This window comes from Rhinolophus hipposideros (genome assembly GCF_964194185.1).
Source record: "Rhinolophus hipposideros genome assembly, chromosome: 9".
Lineage (NCBI taxonomy): Eukaryota > Metazoa > Chordata > Mammalia > Chiroptera > Rhinolophidae > Rhinolophus > Rhinolophus hipposideros.
Window position 1 is genome coordinate 70,345,390 of NC_138055.1, and position 22,831 is coordinate 70,368,220.

Genomic DNA, 22,831 nt, shown 5'->3' on the forward strand with positions numbered 1-22,831 from the left:
AAAAATCTAGAATATTTCAGAGCCTTGGGCAACTGTGTGGATAGTACTACCCAATAAGTATAAATGATTGACAATAAATGAAGTAATGATCAAATGAACAGTAGCTGCAATATGGGGCATTTATTTTTTATTATATGAAGCCATCCAATGAATTTCTCTTAGAAGTTTGTATCACAATAAAATAAAAATGGAAGGCTGCAACAGGAGCTTCTTATTACCAGCTACTAATACATCTCTGTCAAAACACTGATTCTCTTTTCTCTTGCTTGGCTTGTATTATGTGGACTCAATTCTTTGTATTTCGTTAAGCACTTTCACTACAGATGTTTGTCCTTATTGGTCAACCTAATAGTAATTACAGTTTATCACAGTACGTATTTTATTTATGCAAGCACTATAAGCTATAAGCCCACGAATGCATGTTAACCTGCAGTAAGCAGTTTACTGCACATAATTCTCTCCTGAAGCAGGTGACAACTTAGATTGAATAGAAATCCAAAGTAATTAATAAAATGTACATAGAGGTATTAAAATTATGAATTATTCTAAGTGACTCTCCCTAAGTCACTGGTTCATTAAGTACATATGTTTATATATTATAAAATTTAAAACAGGAACATACACCTTTATCTATACTATAGGTATTCCATCATGCAAATATATATTCTTTCCTAACTAAAATATAAAATTCCTAAAGAATAGCATTTGTTTTCTAATAAAATGTCAATTTTTCCTGAAAATTCTTTAACACTTTATAAGAACAGAAACAGTAAAATAAATCAATATTGTGAATTCAATAAACAACATTGTTAACTGGAAAAGCAATTCTATACCAAAACAAGTAACTACTTTTAAAGATCTAGAGAATGATGAAATATAATTAACTATAAAATTCATGTACCATCATTACAGCATATAATTTAATATTTTAAAGTTAACCAAGAGATATTTTAGAATCTCAAAGTTTACTAAGAATAGCATTTCAAAAGTCAATTATTATGTTGTGGATGTTTGAAAATATAACTTCTATTAAATGCTCTTCTATTGAATTGAATACTAAACAGATTTTACTATATAAAAGAAGAATGCAGACAGTGAGCCAAAAGCAGAATGATTTATTGTGTCAATTATAATTCAACAAAATACATCAACTAACAAACATGTATTTTCTAACTATATGGCAATAACAGTGTAAAATAAAAAATTAACTACAAAATAAGTTACATCTCCTAAATAGAGAAATTTCTTACAAATAACCACATATGAATATTTATAATTAGAGGGTGGAGGTTCATTTAAGAGTATGCTGTCATATTAATATGTTAAAGCCCAGAACAATCCCCCTTTTTTTGTTACAATATGACAGCCTGTACATTTTCTGATAGTATTCACATGAAACTATGACACAACAATATTCAGAATAGATTTAAAAGAACTAAACATAATTTTATCAGTGAAAAATACTACATGCATACTGAGCATCCACAGTATTAGTCATTTTAATATGAGAGCAGTTTGTATTAAAATGACTATAACTGGATAAATTTTTCCGATAAAAAGAATGTGACCCAGAAACAGTGTTAAAGATGTTTATCTGCTAAAATATCTTCCAGCACATTGTTTTAATTATAATAACTTAATCGAACAAAATTCCAAGGAATAAAGAATTTAGCTAGTGAAAACAGCACTAAAATGTTTATATATTTTTTCTTTCTGATATTTTAGTAGTAAGTTTTAGAACCTCCACAAATCTTGAAAAAGCACTACTTTGAATATATTGGGTTCACACACATGACATTTCTGATGTTGCCAAGGATATGCATGAATAAAGTTATATGCCAAAAGTCATATTCTACAAAGTATATATTTTCATCTTTTAACCACTTATTTTGCTCAACACTATTTTTTTCTACTTTATATTAACATAAAATTTTAAATTATGAGCTTGGAAACAACAGCTCTATAAAATTCTCTCTTCTTTGTATTTCCAAAGAGAAATGAGGAATCTATAAGAATTTAGAAAGAATGATTGATTACATCACATCTAACAGTTGAATGTCTATTTAAAAGACATTTTTCTGTTGTTTAGTATACCAAAAAAAAGAAAAAGATGTTGAGAACAACCTGTATTTATCTTTAGAATATAACTTACATTCATCAAATATTTTGGATACAAAACACTTTTTTACATTTGATTAAGAATTGCTAAATTATCTCATAGTCCACATATGTGATAATGCATTAATGGAAGAAAACATCTCGCCTCCCATTTTGTATTGTTTTTAGCTAAATAATTCTGTGTAGATTATAAGGATTGCAGTTAAAAATAGAATAAAAGAATGAACAGAACTGGTCACTAGAAGAAGTACCTTGTGCTCTCTTGAACAAACAACAGCACATAATTTAGAAGACAAGAATTCACAAGACAAGTCAATGTTTATATAAGCATTTTAGGGGTAAGCCTCTATCATTCAAAATGTTTGTTACAGAAAACATCCATAATCACACAAAATGGAAAATTTCTCTTACATATCTTTTAATTCCTATAACATTTTCATATGTCTGAAACAAACTGAACTATTTCAGTTTCATAAGCTTTGAGCCCAATTCCAATTCATCAAATTGAGAATGGTGGCTATTAATTCTCTAACAAATGGAAGTATATTTTATTTGGGGAAACAGATAGAAAAAAAATGGCCATGAAACTTGGTTACTACATAGATGATCTCATATTTTTTGATATGGATGTTACTTTCCTATGAAGGCTAATAAAGACCTCTGAAATACAGTCAAGATGAGTAATAAATCAAAAAGACAGATCTTTTCAAACTTATAGACAATGAGCACTCGTACCTGTGCATAAATGTTCATATACCCCTACATCTAACTTTCTGAATATTTCTCTTTCCGGATTCAACCTTTGTAAGGAAAAAATAATAACAATAAAGAGAGCCCTAGAAAAACATGTTCCAGTGTTTGATCATACTTTACAATGAATTCATCTCTCCTTTAAAATGTTTAGTGCTAATGACATACTCATTTAAAAAAACTAAATCCCCCATGGAATACGTAAGATATTAACAAAATCTTCATCATTTACTATTCCTACACTTAGACCTTCATAGTAATCTTCAAATTCACCATATGACACTTCATCAGACTTGTTGCAGGCATCTTTTAATGTTTCTAGAAATGATGATTTGATTTGTTCCTCTGTGAAATGGCCTGTAAAATAGTACTGACTATGTAACAATCTCCTTAAAAGTACAGGAAAACGACTGATGATGGTAAAGAAATACTTAATTATCTTATAAAATCTTTTCAACAATTTGAAATCTTATGTCAAACTACCATCTAATTTATTTAGACATTTTCATGATGAACTACTATCATGGTGGTGACTTTAGTACACATTTGAGGTATGGTTTCTTTTTTTTTAATTAAAAAAAATCCCACGATCTATTTATTAAGTGATGTCATTGGATATATTGAAGAATGATAGGCATATAGAGTTAACTCTTCCTCAAAACTTGAGCAGATAGCAATTTGGGGATTTTCTTTTAATATAAACCATGAAAAGTGAACTTTAATTTTCCAATTCCTCCTATAAATATATAATCAATTTTCCCCCCAGTAGGAACATAGAATTTTTTTTTTACTTAGACATTTATCTTTTATATCCCTCACATTGTGTGAACCCCCCTCCCCCCATCCACTAACCCTCTGACATTGCACAGAGCCATTACATTTCCACTGTCTCTATTCCTAATGCTGTATTCCGCTTCTTGTAAGTACATACATATACATATGTATACGTATGTATATGTATGTGTATATATACACATACATATACATACAAACTTGTAGTTGACATTCATTATTGTTCAGCTTCAGCTTCAGGTGTACAGTGCAGTGATCAGGCATCTACATCATCCTTGAGGTGGTCTCCCTAATGAGACAAGTGTCCATCGCATACCCTACAAAATCTTTACAACATTATTGATTACATTCCCCAAATTAATTTTCAGAACCCCGTGGCCATCTTGTGGTTACTGACTGTTTTCTAATCCCCTCACCTTCCCCCTTATACGCACCCCCCCTCCCATCTAGCAACCCTCAGTTCTTATGTTTTAAACTTCTGATAAGGTGTGTCCTATATGTATAGGAAAAATAATAGTTACTACTGTAGATATTTTTATATTTCTTAATATTTTAGAGGACTTGGTTTCATTTCCATTAGAAATAAAGAAAGAACAAAAAAAGTAAATGATTTCAAAGATTTACAGCCTGTTAACACAGTAATACAATGTGTGAAAGGTGTCTCTACTTTCAGGCATTGGTTATTTTATGAATCAGTTACTCATTATTGCAGCTAGAAGATATTACTGCAAACACAGGATTCAGAGACTTCTGAAAATTTTTGCTGGAAGACCTTACACTAGATTAAATCATTATATTTTAATCTCTGATATTAAGTAGGCTATTTCCACTGGGTCATGTTAAATATGATTTTATTCTATAGGAAAATGCTATTGAGAATAATGTATATTAAAAAATTGTAAGTTTGTTATTTAAACTTATAAATTTTTAGTATGTTTAGTCTGTTATTTAAAAAGAGAACATAAAATAATCTTTAGTTTTTTATTTAAAGAGAGAACATAAAATATCTGATTCATCCTTTTAAATTTTTTTTTTATTTTTTAATTCAGAAATAAAATAATAAAGTATTTAAATAAGTAGCTTTAATCACATTATGGTTAGTTAGAGAGAAGGAATGACCTCTTAAATACCATTTTTTGGGGAAGCTTTCATTGACCACCCTAAATGTAGGTACTCCATCACAGAACTCATCTCACTAATCTGCCACTCCCTTCACCCCTCCCCCCCATCCTCACTGTCTGTGCACTGATTTATTCCCAGGATCCTAGAATAGAACAGGAAAAAAGACATTCATTAATTTTTTAATAAGAAAAGAAAATTAAGAGATAAAAGGAAGCTATAGAAAAGATGGTCAGATAATACTCAAAGAAAAGAAACAGAGGCTCACATATAAAGGCAGAAAAGGGGTCAGAAAAATCTATGGAATTCTATAAATCATTTTAAAGTCATGTTGCATTTAAAAATAACAAACTTAAATGGGGATACCACCTTAATTGTCTAACAGGGTTGGCAAAATTAGGGTAAGAGTTGGATCTTTTTCAAACACCAGAAGTTCTCTAATGATCTTAGATAATGATTCATTTTAAAGTGCCTATCGAAGTAAAGGAAAACTCTGCTTTGAATAGCAAAATGTTTGCTGTCTTTTAAAACATATGTGAGAAATAGAGAAGAGGCGATCATTTTTTTAAAAAGCAGGTTGAATAAACAAGGACTGAATAATTATGTTACACAGAATTGGTAATAAAAAACAAGTGAATTTGTAATTGAATGTTAGTCAAGGATAAACGTTAATCAAGATCTAATCTATATAAAAATATATACCTGCAGGCAAAAGAGAGTTCCCCATAGTTTTGAATAAATTTTAACACTACTTTTTATAAGAAAAACATTTTTAATTTAAATTTATGTTTCAAATATTCAAGAATTTTATACTTCTTTTGCCTCCTCCACCCAGTAAATACCTACCTACTATCATTTGTAACTAATCATCTTTCTTTTGCTCCTCTTAGAGAGCAAAGTATTTTAATTAAACATTAGATTTTTAATACCATTAAACAGAAAAACATTTGATAAATCTCATTTCCATTAAGGCTGAAAATACTTTTTAAAATAAATTATTCAAACAAAGTAAAAAGAAAATATTTTCTTTAGTTAAATTACATGTGATATAAAAGTCTTAATATGAATTTAATTCGATAGCCATGTGAATAAATTATAATTTGTAATCATAGATAACAAAAAAGGGTTTCTGGTTTTTTTGTGTGTTTTTTAAGAGAAACAGTAATAGGGTTTCCTCTTAAGATTGTTGAGCTTGCTAGCTTATCTTCCTTAACGTGAATGCAAAGACAAGATACGTAATTTCTTAAACAAAGGATTATCCAACAACAAAAATAAAACCCTCACCAATTCAATGACACACAAAAAATTGAAGCTCCTTAAACAACTTAATTAAGATTAGAGAGGAGAAGACAGAATAAAATACAAGGTAATAAAATCACCTAATTTTGAAATAAGTAAATCATCTTGTTCTTATATTTAGTATCACTAATTACAGAATAAAAGCAGAGAATGAAACGGATTTTAAGAAAAAGATATACTAAATATAACTAAATAATACTAGAAATTCTCTACAGCAACTGTAGTTCATTTAATATCATTAATAAGCAAATTAAACTATTTTGACCTGAAACAGATTATTAAAAATTGGGAAGACAGTGATGATTAGCATTAATTTACATACAAATTCTATTTTTTTCACTTCACAGTTAAAAGTAATAAATAAACCATTTACAAGGGTTAATAACAATAATAAACCAAAATAATTACAGTATATCTTATTTTAATATTTAAAAAGGAAAATTCTAGAATAATAGTATTCTATAGTATTTAATATAGCAATTAAAATTATGAATTAGAAACTATTCATTAAATATAAATAATAAATGGTCAATAAATATACAAAAATATGTTTAAACTCCCTGATAATGAGGAAAATGCAAATTAAAAAAATTTTTTAACATATTCTATTGGCAAAAATCTGAGGTGAAATTAATTCTCTAACAAATGGCAGTATAATCTGGTATACCCATCTTACACAGCAATTTGGAAGAATTAATCAAAACTGGAAATACAGATATTCTAGGTCTTGATGTTACCCCAAGGAAACAGCAGAAAATGGGTCTAAGGAATCACAAATAAGCATTCTCATTGCTTCACTGGTTGAACATCAATAATTAGAAATTAAAAGTCTTCCAATAGAAGTGACAACAGACACCACAGAAATACAAAAATAATTAAGAAATTACTATGAGCAACTATATGCCAACAAATTTGACAATCTGGAAGAAATGGACAATTTTCTAGAAGCATACGGCCTTCCAAGGCTAACTCAAGAAGAAACGGAAAACCTGAATAGACTGATTACCACCAGGGAAATTGAATCAGTCACCAACAATCTCCCAATAAACAAAAGCCCTGGACCAGATGGCTTTACAGGTGAATTTTACAAAACATTCAAAAAAGTATTATCACCTATTCTCCTCAAGTTCTTCCCAAAAATCCAGAAGGAGGGAAAGCTCCCAAACACTTTTTACTATGCCACTATCACCCTGATCCCAAAATCAGACAAAAACCCTACAAAAAAAAGAAAACTAGATGTCTCTAATGCACATATGCAAAAGTCCTCAACAAAATATTAGCGAACAGAATTCAGCAATATATTAAAAAGATCATATACCATGATCAAGTGGGATTCATTTCTGGTATGCAAGGGTAGTTCAACATCCGCAAATCAATCAATGTGATACACCACATTAACAAAATGAAAAATAAAAATCATATGATCGTATCAATAGATGCAGAAGAAGCATTCGACAAAATCCAGCAGCCATTTATAAATTTTGGAACTACAGTTATAAATTTTGTAACTATATCAGAGTACAGCATTAGGAATAGAGACAGTGAAAATGTAATGGCTGTGTGCAATGTCAGAGGGATAGTTGATGGGGGGATGTGGGGGTTGACACTGTATGAGGGACATAAATGATAAATGTCTAACTATTACATTGTTTTGTGTACCTGTAACTAATTTTTTAAAAAAGTCTTCTAATAGGAGACTAAGTAAATTATGGTATACTGATTTTTAAAAAGAATAATATGCAGTAGATAAAATAAGATGGCACAATGTGAATTAACATAAAAAGAGCTCCAAAACATAGTTTGAGTGTAAAAAGCAAACTAACATATGTTTAGCAAAACTTTCATGAAAAAAGTCTTCAAAAAAGTATTACATATTTATAGTACATACACAGCTATGAAAATCCATAAAGACTGAAATATATATTAAATAATAATAATATTTAACTGTTACCTCTGTAGAGAGAAATGTAATGAAAAGAGGATAGTTACTGGGGCCAAATGCTTTCTTTATAATTAGAATTTATTTATAAATCAATTATGTAAAAATTAAAGTCAGAAGAAATATAGTAGGTAATGAATCTGTAGAATTACACTGAGATATTTTCTATATCCTCAAATTTTCATAGACATATGTATTTCCATTATATGTATAGCTCCAGTCCTAGAGAAATACATTCATTCCTTCATTCTGCTTTAAATCTTCGAGTATAGTTAGCACATTCAGTAAAACTAATTTTGAGAACTTGCACATGTAATTATCGGTTCTCTATTCTGTTCTTTCTAACTCAAATTCCTCACTATTTCCTCAATAGGAAATAAAAGTTCAATCTCGATTATAAACATCAAAGAAAAAATAAGTACAGACAATAGACCTAAGAATTTTTAAATGCAGAAGGTCAAATAGCTATCACTTTTCTGATTTAAAAAAAAAAAATGTTTATTCCTCCCTTAATGGGTTAAGGTCCACAATATCAATTAATATTATTTGAAGATATTTATTTTATTAGCTAACATTTTAGAAATCTAATGTATTTTGATTCATAATTACCTGAAATTACTTGAGGATGTTTCTTTGCACAATAACATTTTCTTATGTCTATAATAGGTACACTGCCCATTTTGTTGAAATCCAGTTTCATAAAGGCCTAAAAAAAGAAAGAAACGTTTTTTTCTACGAAATCATTAGACATGAGATCCTAATTTTATTTTCTGCAGTAGGTTATTTATAGGCTCTAAACAAGACAGCTTAAAAATACTACACTGGTGTATGCGTAGGGAACATTATAAATACAAAGAAGAATGATATTGGAGCAAAATATTAGGTGTCAACCGATGGTAGTTGGCAGTGATTCTAGTCCAACAGAAATCCCCAATTTGGGGTGTGGTGAAGAAGGAAACTTTACCCAGTACCAACAGCTCAGTTGTGATACAGCATGGCTGTGGAACAACTCAATACCATTACAGCTCAGTTATGAAACAGCGGGCTGTGGAACAGCACAGCTGCAAGGTGGCCCTCAGGTGAGGCAGCCCTTGGGTGAGGTTTGTCGCCAGTGAGGCAACTCGCTCAGTTCTGTCCCAGTCCGCTCTGCTCTGGTCCTGGGAGATGTCTTTAGCGTTTCAGGCCAGCTGGGGAAATGCAGTCTTTAGTCTTTGGTGGAAAAGGAAAGTGCGCTCCCTGAGCCAGAGGGGAGCTAACTTTTAGAGAGACAAGTCCCCACTGCTGGTCACTGATTGGTTCATCCTCATGCAAATGAGGACTCCAAATGTTTACAGTTTGATTGATCGAAAAAACACTGCTGTGCCTGATTGGTCAGAATGGAGCTGCTCTGATTGGTCAGTGAATATGCTAATGAGTACATAGCTGTGCAGCTCCATCTGGGCAGGGAAAGTCTCAGTCCTATTGGTTGAAATACAATTCCAAGAACTTCTTTATAAGGGCTGGCTCAGAAAGCAGGAATACAGTGCAAGCAGTCAATACAGTGCAGGTTTCTCCCTGAAGTGTGGTTTGCATGAGAAGCCCCTGTTAGAAATGGCTGCTGGTCTCTGTTTTTAAATTTGAGCACAGTTAGCCATTAGGAGCCCTTCTTAGTGGGTATCTTCTTTTTGGGGGGTCGACATAGGTAACTTGCACTCAAGTATTATTAGTTCTACCACTTTCTAGCACCCTGACCTTGGTAAAGTAACCTAACCTCTGTTATCCTGGCTTTCCTCCTCTGCACACTAAAGGGTTGAGTAAAAAAACTTCTCAGGTAACTTCCAGCTCTAGGATTCACATAAAACTGGTAAATGGCCAGGGCTATTTTGTTTCCAAAGTGAACTTCCAAATATTCCATCACTAAAATCAATGAGAAAGTGAAATAACTTTTTAAATGGATTTTGTTACTGTATTTCCTGAAATTTAAGGTAACCTTTGAAATGCTAGTTGTTTTATTGTTCGTCTAATTCAATGCAGCTCTGAGTATAATACCATAAAATATTTAATTAGAAATGGGAGTGGGTACATAGAAACACGAAAATGATTCAAAGCAACATCCCACATTTTCAGAAGAGTCAAAACTGGAATCAAGTTTGTTTATCCACAGTGTGTTCACAGAAATATGGTACTTGCTAAGGGCTGAGCTGTGTCCCCTACAATTCGTGTGTGAAAGCCCCAGTACCTCACAATGTAACTGTATTTGGAGATAGAGCCTTTACAGAGGTAATTAAGTTAAAATGGAATCATTAGGGTGGGCCTTAATCCAATATGACTGGTGTCCTTAGAAGAAGCAGAAATTAGGACACAGACAACACACACTGAGGGATGACCAGGTGAACACACAGGGAGAAGACCATTACATGCCAAAGAGAGAAGCCTCAGAAGAAACCAAATCTGCTGACACCTTGATCTTGGACTTCTAGCTTCCAGAATTTTGAGACAATACATTTCTGTTGTTTAAGCCACCCAGTCTGTGGTACTTGTTATGGCAGCCCTAGCAAACTAATAGGATACTTTGTAACTCTTTTGTCCTCTATTCCCAGTACCAAGATTTATGAAAGAGACAAGCCTTCAGTTTCAGTTTCTATTTCTGATACTCAAACCTATCACCAGGATACGTAAAGTACGAATAAATTCAAATTTATAAATACTATTAGGAGAATTTTTTTGACATTTTCTGTTTAAGATTTATACTTGATATAATTGTCAGTACTACTCTATACACAGTACTAGATACACGTATGTTGTATATTAGGTACATAAACAAAAGAAAAAGAAAACTACATTGCTCAAAATATGCTCTAAAAATTGCTACCAGAACCAGAGTAGTTTCCTATAAAAATCAGGGTTCCTATTTTTAATTCTAATTTAATATGATCATTTTAACCTTCATTTTAACACTTAACATGCATATTACAAAAACCGAGAAACTATCTTAGTCTTCCTAAGAAAACATGTATTGAGCCTTGACCTTGGGAAAGCCACAAACTAAGAATTTTACGTGTATTATCGCATTCAATCCTTATACCAGCTCTATCAGATAAGGAACTGAGGCTCAGTGATATTTAAAAATACATATAGTCACACAGCTATATCACACAGTCATATATGGAGCCAGCAATTTATGAAACTAGTAATTTGTAAACCAAAATTTAATTTCAGATTTTATTTTCCTTTCATAATATTTTCCTAAAACATATGCATAAATTATTTAGCTTTATCCTGAATGAGGTGTATGTGTATATGCTTGTTTGTGTTTGACTAAAATCAAAATACATTACAGGCAAAGGGATTTAAAACATTTTCAATGGTAATTCATTAAAGTTTTAAAATAATGAACCTAATAATCTATTAAAAGTAAATATTTGAAAAATTATTTCACAAAGTTACCTTTCGAACAAATGATTTCCTGTATTCATTCATTTCACCAATAACGGCACGTTTGAATTCTCCATAGTCAACCTTGCCATTGCCACTGTCATTCAGAATTAGCCATGAAGACTCAAAATTCTAGAGATAATCACACAGAACCACTGTTAACACCTTTAAGCTGCATATGGCCAAAACGTAATAGTATTTGTTAACACCTTTTGCAGTCCTAGACAAGGTAGAGAACTTAAGAAAGTTCAAAAAGTCACATACTTCCTTAATTAGACCCAGGTTGGTGATACTTATATTCTTATTTTATAATGACTTAATTTTGCTTACCCTTGCATGGGCAGTCTCCTGTGATATCATGCGGGAAAACAAAAACAGGGAATATTATTTTAAATATATGAGCAAAAAGGGAAGTTTACTCATATTTTTATAATATATGTTCTCCCTATGTTAGATGCATTAGGTAATATCGTTTAGTTTTTATTCTTGAATCTAATCACAAAAATTTAACAAATCAACCGAAAAATGAAGTGTTATGATGATGCGGAAAGAGGACTAGACTGGCACAGATTATCTGCGTTCTAGTTTTATCTCAGTTATTAATTATCTGTGTGATGTAGATAAAGACACCAAGGTTTCTAAATGTCTGTTGCTATTTTTGTTTTGTTTTCTTTTGTTTTGTTGTATGAAAGGAAGAAGTCAAGTTAGATAACCCATAATATGTGTCATCAAGTGGGCCATAATGTTACATGTTGCAAAAAACACAAAAGACAGGTACGTCACAACAATAACAGATTTTATAGTTGCTAAGGTGTATTCCCATGTAATTTTCTTATTTGAGCTTCAAAGCAACTCTGACTATAGGTATTCTCTCTGGATTGCCCATGCAGAGCCTATCAATTCGAAAAGTGAATAGACCTCTTCAAGGTCATATAGTTAGTTCATAGTAAAGTTGGACTTTAACCTATATCTCATAAATTCAATTTCTGGTGTTACTTCCACAAAATACACTATATCTTGCGACGAGACAGTTTGAAGCAAAAGAGAAGAATGCAAGAGGATTCTTAATCTGAAACTCTTGAGGTACACGGGTTTCCAATTCGTATACTTGTAGAATAAAATCCAAACTTCTTAGCATGGCATGCAAGGCTTTAATGTATCAGCCCCTGCTAGGCTTGTTTCTCTCCATTGTTCTTTTTTCCTTCCTTCCATTTCTCTATCTATTTAAACGAATACATCGTGTATTTGCTCAACACCTGCTGTACGCCAGGTTTCATTCGAGGTATTAGAAAGAGAGCAGAAAACTAGAAGCACCCTGGGTTCTGTCCTCATGGGACTTACGTTCTACTTGCAGGAATAGCCAGATGATATTTACAAAGTGGTGCAAGGAAAATAAAATGGGTAAATAATAGAGAGAGGACCAGGGATCAGATGGGGTGCTCCTTTAGACAGAGATACAGGGCGGTATTCTTAGTAGAGAAAGCCGCAGCCTGAATGATGAGAAAACTGAGCCATGCAAAAGTCTAGCGGGAATTATTCACAGAGGGAACAGTATGTGTGAAGGCTCTGGGTGTGGGGGAATGAGGGGATGAGCCATTCACAATTCCTGGGCAGGCCTCACTCCTAGTCCTCTCCGTGCCTTCATATGTGCTCCTCCCCTTCATGAACTATCCATTATCTGATCCACACTCCTCCTCCCCTCTTCTCTGCTTATTTCTTCATCCTTTAAAATTTAGCTTGGATATATCCTCTTCCAGGAATTATTCTATCATCCTCCCTCTCTTTCCCCATCACCTGGCTTGGAATTTATCCCACGAATTCTGTAAGCATTCTCTATGTAACAGATATCATATTATTTTGTAATCACATATTTCTTTGCTTTGATCATGAAGACTTTAGAGTACGGAATATATCTTCTTCAAACTGAGAACGATGGCTGGTTAATATACTCTTAATGTATGCATGATGGAGGAATGAATGTTGAAACTTTAAAAATCAACAGGACTTGTTACCTAATGGCTTAACACTAATAATAAGGCATAAAGAAGAAAAAGGAGACCAGTGAACTACTAAAATTTCAGTAGAGAAAGTGAAAAGTATCACCTAAAAATAATACATCATCCACTGCAGTGAAGTATCTGTAGTACATACCTTTTCAGACACCTCTAAGTGAAACACATTTAGAGCTTGCTTAAAATCTGCCTTATCTAAAAGTCCACTTCCTTCCTTGTCCAATTGTCGAAAGTATTTTCCCAATCCAGTGAAAATACGGACTCCTCTTTTATGTAGCTGTTCTTTTAACTCTTCTGTTTAGGAAGAAGAAAGATGGAAACTAATAATAGTTCTTATTCACAAATGTATCAAATCGCAAATGTCTTTCTTGTTAGAAAATTAAAGTTGATGTAACTGATATAAGAAATATCAATCAAATCATATGTATGACTGACAAAACATTTTTGGAAAATGGAATGCTTTTAATAAAGAGGGTTATATATAAAACTACATGTAAATACAGCAGAACTATAGCACCACTGTGTGGTGAAAGAGTTATATATTTTATACAGAAAAATGATGTTACACTTTATCAGCATGAAAGTGACCTAAATGCTACAAATAAAATGTTATTTTCTAGGCATCCTCCTCATCCAATAATCCCACCTCTTTCCTCTGTCTTTGCTGTTACCAACTGAATTACAAAATTGACGCCTGGCCAGTCACTCAATAATTATCAGTTCAAAATTTCTGAAAAAGTTTTCATCTTCAAATTATAACTTATATGTTAAATAGCATCACGGCTTTGAAGTGCTGTCCTACACTTACACATGTAAAGTAACTCTTTCTTCTAGGAATTCATCAGAGGTTATATTCTCTGGCGCCTAGCATTCTCTTTGTGAGGCAGTGATTTCACTTAATACAGTTTGGGCCATCTTGAGAATACACAGAGAATTTTACTAAAGTAGTTACTAAATACAATTTGTTAGAGGAAGTAAATGTCACTAGATACAATAGTGAAAAATACTATATTGACCATGATAGAATAAACGATTTATTAACAGTGACATCAAGAATATTTGAGAGTTCAAATATCAATTCCAGATAACTTTTCAATGCTTCTAGCCCTCTTATGATCTTTAATAAACCAGGTTTTATCAAAATTCATGAATTATATGTTGATTTTTGTGGTTACTTGTTTCATGACTTTCTCCCTTCCAGACTATGAAATTCAACAAAGAATTGATTAGTTGAGCCTAGTGTATTATAGTGGTTACAAGAATCCAAAGCCTACATATATTTCATCTATTACCTACAACTCTAGAAAGCTAATAAAACAGGTTATTTTCCTCATTTTAGAGATGAAGAAAGAAGTGCGAAAGATTTACACAAAGTCATATGTCTACTGAATGACAGAGTCCAAACATGAAAAGTCCAGCATCTTTGCTTTTATGCTAGGGCTGCCACAAATCTCTTTAGGATATAACCTAATGCATAAGACAAATATTATATTACAAAATTGGCTACACTTTATTCAGTTCATAAATAACTGAATATAGTTTTTTTTCTAAAATTGTAAAATTCATACCGTGTTTCCCTGAAAATAAGACCTATAGTATTATTTTCCAGGAAACATGGTAATTCATAGAATACTAGTTATTCAGTTAGAATCATTAAAGTAGGAGAAATCCTAAAAACATATTGGTATATACACACACACATACACACACACACACACAGACATATAATTAACTTACAAAACAAAGCAAATAGGAAATGTAAATCAAATGCCATAACACTAAAAAGTATCTGGAAAATACTACTTTACTACTTACAAAGAAAATAGTTAAAAATTAAAAATACTTGAAAGTATAGTAAAATGATACATACCTTGAATGGCCTTGAAGACCCACCTATCATTGGCTTCCTGCCTGTTTATACCATTCTCATGTTCCACAGAATCAGTTCTGCAATTAACATGTTTGCAGTGATAAAAATATAGTTTTATAACCATAAATACGGAAACTCTAAGCTCTTCGCTGTTCTAGACGCCATGAAACTCTCACCAAAGTTGGAAGAGTGCCTAGAGATTAATCGAGTCTTACTTTCAACTGCTGATTTAATCCCAGGAGGATTAAATATGCCAAGAAAAGGGCTAAAATCCTTAAAACCTTCCCAGATGACTCTTAACATTATATTTATTTTTGCAGCTATTTCCGTGTTCTTACAAAATAATTAAAACTATTAAATTTAAAGGCAGTTTTACGTTGTAAAGTACAAAATGTAAAAATGTGATTTTGAAAAAACCAAAAAGATTGCATTCATTTTGAGCAATACAGTAAATGACAAAGTGAAACAAACTTCCTTGAAACCAATTTGTGGGATATGGCCTCTAATGCACACATAGTACACCAATTATTGCCATGTTGAATTATATTTATCACCAAGAAACACTCAGCAAGAATAATAGCATATATATAATTAAAACAACTAAAATTCATTTAAGAGGGTTTTTGATTCATGGCAGTATTTTTTCACTATTCATTTTACTAATCAGAAAACATTATACACATGTAACACCCAAGACATTTTTTAGTGCTAAAAATACCCACTAAAAATATGGGCATAATTATTAATATTGTACCAATCTTTTAAATTTTATAGCTTTGGTAGCATTTTGTAAAACAAAAGTGTTATAGCAAAGGCAAATTAATCAAATACCTTTAAGATAAAATGGGACATTTTTGTTCTTTACTTGATGGTAATTGTTCTTACACATGGAGCACAAGATAGCACATAAAATAGACACATATAGCTATGCTTTGTTTTAAAAAATATAAACCTAACTAAAGTCAAAATATTTTGGGATAGATACTCATTTTAAGAGAATAAATAATAGTTTTCACTTATGCTCACAAGAAAAAAATGCACGTTTGACTTACCTGAGAGAATCCAAAGCTCTCCGATCAATATTTGTGATTCGAAGTATAAGTAATGTGTTTTCTTTTATGCTTTCTGGAAGTCTGAGATGATCAGAATTCAAAAATGTCAAGTTTGCGCCCTAAAAATATTTAACAGATGAATTATTTAAAACTCAGAAAGTCGATAAGAAGTAAAATATAACTAATACTGATTTAAATTATTCAATTTTATGACATAGTATACTTTTATGATTTAAAAAAAAAAAGCATATTTCAGAGACCATTTAGGAACCACACAGGCTTCAGCTACTAATACAGGAAAATAAAGGAATTAATCTGCTAATCAATCTCTGAATTAGAAAAATTTTCTTTTTAATAATCTATGTGAAAAAATAATGTAAGAATGCCAATTTTTTGTAAGAATCACAGGAAGAAAGGGTAAGTTATTCAAATCAAAATTATGACATTCCTAAATACAGAAATAGAGTTGTCGATCCACAGAAAGCTGTATGACAAATTGATGAACTGTATAGATCAATCACACTTTTTCACTTGGTCTTTCGGTAACAAACATCACATAACTGTAAAACCTAATTTTAAACTAATTAGAGAATAAAGACTTGAGTAAAAATATTTCTATCAAAAGTCCTTAATCCACACTTAGAAAATTGTCATTATTTTCATTTTTGAGTTGCTCAAATAAACATGTTCAAATAAGGACAACCACAAATTTAAAATAAGAAGTTTAATTTTCTTTCTTGAAAATAATGGAAGAGATTTATCTCCTCTCCTTTTTCCTGGAGCATTTACTTTAGAAAACTTGTAACTATAAGACTTTCTCCTTTTATTGAAATGTATGTAAATTCTTTTGTAATTACAATATTAAGCACTGTGAATTGCGTAGCAGGATTATACATGTAAGTGTATACATAAAAGCTAACGTGTGTATACATACATGTGTGCATAAGAATACTTCTGTACGGTCTGTGTCAGTGCATCCGAAGCTATATGCAAATGAATGAACATATGTGGGTGCACTTTCATGCATGTGTGTCTATTGGCAAATATGCATGCTTGTTTGAGTATCATATTAATAGATGGCACTAACATTTCTTTTAGGAAGTGTTTAGGAAAAGACCTTGATGGGGCATATAGAAATGAAATGATAAGCTCCAGAGTAACACATGGAAAGCAGAAGACACGCTCCCCCCAAAGGGTAAAGTAGAATATTTCTGCATAAAGAAATCGAAGATTGTGAGAAGGAGCAAAACGTGGAAGGAGTCGAAAAATGAAGAAGAAGGGCTTTCCTATGGGAAATAGTCAAAGGACATATTTTTAAGAATAAGAATGTCTAATAAATAATTCTAAATTCTTATATTAACCTCCCTCCATATCTCTTTCAAAATGTCTGCCACACACACAAAGCACCGTATATATAGTTTGTGTGTGGCTTTTCCTCCCTCCCTCCCTCCTTCCCAGCCATTTTCCTTCCTTCTTTTCTTTCTTTCATAAAAGGGAGCAGAATTCAACATCTGCTTCAAGTGAACTGGAACAGGAATAGCGAGAATAAGTCATAAACTATATACTACATTACTGGAGACAGCACTCAGAACTATAGGTAACTTTAATTGTGGGATAGGCATTAAACATCCTTTTTGCAGGTTATGAAATGGGAGTCAGAGCTGATTTTCTCTAGATCTCAAGAGGCAGACTTGAGTGACACATGTATATATGGAAACTTGGATTATTTAATCCAGCTTTAAGATACAAAGTTTTTCTTACCCCCCAATTCTCCACCTAAGTCGTTACTGCATCTTATTGATTCTATTTCCTAAAGATTTATTTTATTTTTCAATTGCCTTCACAGTCACAGACACCTGCCTAATTCAGGTTGCCATTACCTCCTTCCTAGATTTATATAATTCAATCCAATCTGGTTCTTTGTATCTAGTCTTCATTCAATTCATTCCCCACATTGTAACCAGAGTGATCTTTCTAAATCGCAAACCTAATGTCACCTCTCTCCATTCTGTCCACATCTTGTCTTTCAATGACTCCCCAAAATACGTTTTAGATTAACTCCTTAATAGAGGCTGCTCTTAAAAATCATTCTTTTTTTAATTATTTAGTTTCAGGTGCACAAAATAATGTAATAGTTAGACGTTTACACCCCTCACAAAGTGATAACCTGCCTCCCCCAATCTACTGCCCATTCGACATCGTGTATAGCTGTTACAATTCCATTGACTCTATTCCCTATGCTATACTCCACATCCTGTGAATAAATAAATACATATACATTTAATTATAGTCAACATTCAATATTATTCAGCTTCAGGTGTACAGCGCAGTGGTCAGGAAGATACCTACACAGTCCATGAAGTGGTTTCCGTAATATTTAAATTCATTCTTGACAGTACCTACCCTGAACTCCACACTCTGGACAGACTTTCCCTAACCTCTCCTATCTCACTTATCCCAGCCTAGCTAACTCCTTCTCTAGATCAGGGTTAGAAGGCACTTCCTTCAGGATGACTCCTTTGACCCCACAAAACTAAATCATTACCCTTCCTATCTGACCGTGTTTCCCATGAGACTGTAAGCTCTACAAAAGCAGGGAATAGGTCTAACTTATCCATTGTTCTCCCTCCAATGCTTAGCTTATGAATATATATTTGTCACACAAATGATCACTGAGAACAGTGCTGCATTTTAATCATGAGAAAACATGTGAATATAATGATTTAAAATGTAAGAGCATGATAGACACCATAACATCACCTATGATGGACCTGTCCTAGGAAATCCTTGTGGTACACCATATGCCAAGAGCTGCATGAGGTGGGAAAAATCACAAGAAGGATAAACCAACTCTCAGATATAGGACAGTTCCAGAAGCCAACTACCCCCTGGATAGAGAAAACTGTACACTCAGAAGATAAGCCTGTTTTTTAGCTGGAACATTATTCCTGGTGTTATAGAAGTAGCCTCTTACCCAATGGTACAGCCCTGCGGAGCCTTTAGAAGTACCAAGAGACAAGCTCTCCTGGGTTTATACTGTGGATTTGGGTGGGAGTAGAAAGTAGTGTTACAGGGAATAAATGCTATGTTTAGATTCAGACCACTGGTTTCTGAGCCTGAGAGGCAGAACCTGCAGGAAAACATCAACTATCAGCCCCTGCTCAGGAAGGAGAGAAAATTGACTAAAGATGAGAAACCCTGCGCCCCTATCCCCACAGGGTCCCATAATCCAACATCTGAGACTAAAACGTTTGCAGGCACACTTAACTTACAACATAAAAATCACCAAGTTGGTATTGTTTTCCTTTCCTTCGTCCACGCTGATGACTATAAATGTTTTTTTGAATAAAAGGTAGCACATTTGTTCTAGAAGTTAAATGACAAAAATATGACGTTATTCAGCTTCTCTCAGAAGAAATCATCTTGACAGGTGTTAACAATGTTTCATGGCCCACCTATTTTTCCCAAATTGCCGATATTCGTAAACTGTAAGGGACTGATCATGAGTAAAAAAGAACCCAATCAGCTCTCTGCAAGCATCACGTCCATTTCTAGAAAAAGAGAATAATATGAAAGATTTTCAAATGGGATAAATTTCAAATTAAATAACAAGCTAAAATTACGCACGTCAAAGAGGGATAGCATCAAATGTGTGGCAATGACCAAGGGTTATGGGACACCATAGGGAAAAATGCCATGGCTTACTCACACATCAATTTAAGTAAGATTTGGATGGAGAAAAGCTTTATCTTACACTGATATGAATATGGATATATTACAATGTGAATAACTAATGTGATACAGACTTTTAAAATAAAGTAAAAGATCTTTAAAAAATGTTGGGCTTTCAAGAAGCCACTCGAAGATATACATTTATTTTCCTTTGTTATAGAAAATTTAAAATCATTGAACAAACTTAATATCTTAAAAAAAACAAACTACCATTAGTGTACACAAAGAATACCAAGTAGCATTATGCTTTACTGGAAGATTATAGACTCAGAGAAGAGATTTAAAAATTATCTACCTTGCCACCCTATTGCATCTATCAATATTGTATTGTTAAGCCATTCAAATGAAATTACATAAAGCAGCTTACATAAAGTTTAATTTTTAAATGGTTTGGGATCTTCTAGTAGCAATATACGGGGGTGCCAAAAAAATGTGTACACATTTTAAGAAAGGAAAAAACTGTATTAAAATTGTAATACAACGAATGGCATTAGCATTCATTTGATTAATGCCATCCTTTGAGCGAAAGTCATACTACACATTGCTACAGTAATTCAACTTCGAAATGTAAAACATAGATAACATATCTTAAATGTGTACATTTGTTTGGCTCCCACAGTGTATCTTTTTAAAATTCACTTCTACATTTCTTTTTGAAACACATTTTAAAATCACTTTTAAAATAACTTCTAATTAAAATGTTTTTCTTATATGTTCATGTTTCCTACAATTTTCGTAACAGATTAATTAATATATAATCTAAAATGTTTATTCTAAATTCACATTTCACTTCTTTGGGACAAATTTAACTAATCTCATTATTGTTATTTCTATTTGAAAAGAGAATACATTTTCTAATCATAAGATTAAAAACTTTAATAAAATCACAATTACCTTGATATGATCCTACCATCAAATTGTACTTTATTAGAAAGCATATTTTCAGTTAAGGTAGAATGTGTTTTTATCCTGTGAAGAAATAAATTTGTCATTAATTATTTTAAAATTACTACATTTCATACAACAATAAAAGTACAAAATAAGTTACATTAATAATTTGAAATGCACAAATTGAACTAAGACGAAGGTATAAATCTTTTTTTCAGATTGCTATTGTAGCAGACACATAAGAAATAACCGTAAGCTATAGTACGTAATACATGAAGGACGTCTATGTTAGAATGTAGAGCAGGGGTGTCCAAACAGCAGCCCGCGGGCCAACTGAGGCCGGTGACCCATTGTTAATTGGCCCGCAGCAAATTCCAAAAATATATTTAGTTTACTTAAATAAACCCGGTGAGGCAATACGTACTTCACCTCGAGTGCGTGACCCGGCTGTTTGTGTGTTTTACTGCATATGGCTGTTGCTGAAAACCATTTAAAAAAGTTTGGACACGCCTGAGTATTAAAGTGCTATAAAACTAAATACTGAACAGAGTAACACATATGTGACTGGCACTGCTGCAGTGCTAACCCAACAGGCATTTCTATCCCTCTTCTCATTGCCTCCTTTCCACCACAGAATTTACTTCCATCTTAAGTGACTAAGGGACCTAGTTCTGCCAATAAACTTCCAAGAAAGACTTTTATCCTGATAAGAGGGTGGCTTGGGAATTTGCTGCTTTTGATCATGGCAAGGATATGATGTGAAGAGTCGCTGGAGCCGAATAAGCAACCAGGGCAGAAAGGCCAATAAAATCCCAAGGAGCCAGCCCAGGCTTGTACCATTGGAGAGCCACTGGACTAAAACCAACAACTGCCTATCTCCAGGCAGCTGGTCATATAAGAAAAATAAATTCTGACTTGGTTAAGCCGCTATCAGTCAAGTTTGCAGTAGCTGAAAACATTCCTTACCAAAATAACAGAAGAGTGGAAGAGAGTGTTAGATGAGGTTCCAGCCTTGGAATCAGGCTAGCTGTGAGACCTCAGATCAGTTATTTAATCCTTACAGCCTTCAGACAGCACTGCACGATCTCTCAAAAAGTGGTAGTCCTAAAATTCTGTTTAGTAATATGAAGCAAAACACAAAGGCATACACTTTGGCACTCTACTACTAACAATTTCCCTTTATGCTAAGAAATCTGAAGATTCAGTGATGTATCATCTTTACTCCCCTTCTTAAATAGTCTGATAATATTCCCATAAAATGCAGGTGCAATAACATTGCAATAATGTAAATAGTAAGTAAGTATATGGGGCATTGAGATCTTGAAATGTTATAAAATCTATGTCTCTGTGAGAGTAAGTAGGATACAACAAATAAGAGCCTTTGGACTTAAATGAGTTTGGGAAGACAGAGGGGAGCCATGAAAGCTAGGTCATCCCAATTCAATTTAATCGATTAGTATTAATGTGTTTATCGAATGCCCACTATGTGCCTGAAACAGTTCTAAATGCTGAGAAAATAACAGCAATAATAACGGCTACCTTTTATTGAGAACATCCTAGACACTAGTTATTATTAAACTCAATTTCATGTGTGTTGGTTCATTTAATGCTTGCAATAACTCCATGAAGTAAGTACTAGTCCCATTTCACAAATAAATTTTACAGACTCATACAGTTAGTACATGGCCGAGCCAGAAAAAAACGTTGGTCATAACCATTACATTAAATTGCTTCCACGGTGGACAGAACTCAGTTTAACAGTGATAGGTTCAAGTAATATCTTCAAAGAGTCTAGAGTCTCCTTGAAAAAAAATGAAATAAATAAATAGGCATTTATACTATAAAT

General features: G+C 32.7%; 1 protein-coding gene across 1 annotated transcript in view; it reads right to left on the reverse strand.

Annotated features, from left to right (window-relative positions):
• Positions 1-1,096: 1,096 nt before the first annotated feature.
• CAPS2 (calcyphosine 2) overlaps positions 1,097-22,831 on the reverse strand; it is a 42,845-nt gene continuing 21,110 nt past the window's right edge. Inside the window, exons 9-17 of the mRNA XM_081060230.1 lie at positions 20,992-21,066; positions 19,821-19,916; positions 19,638-19,731; positions 16,366-16,484; positions 15,314-15,390; positions 13,583-13,737; positions 11,444-11,563; positions 8,627-8,723; positions 1,097-3,225 (exon numbers count right to left, since the gene is read on the reverse strand). Of these exons, the coding sequence (XP_080916356.1) occupies positions 3,050-3,225; positions 8,627-8,723; positions 11,444-11,563; positions 13,583-13,737; positions 15,314-15,390; positions 16,366-16,484; positions 19,638-19,731; positions 19,821-19,916; positions 20,992-21,066 (1,009 nt within the window). The 3' untranslated portion in view covers positions 1,097-3,049. The remainder of the gene's footprint in view (positions 3,226-8,626; positions 8,724-11,443; positions 11,564-13,582; positions 13,738-15,313; positions 15,391-16,365; positions 16,485-19,637; positions 19,732-19,820; positions 19,917-20,991; positions 21,067-22,831) is intronic.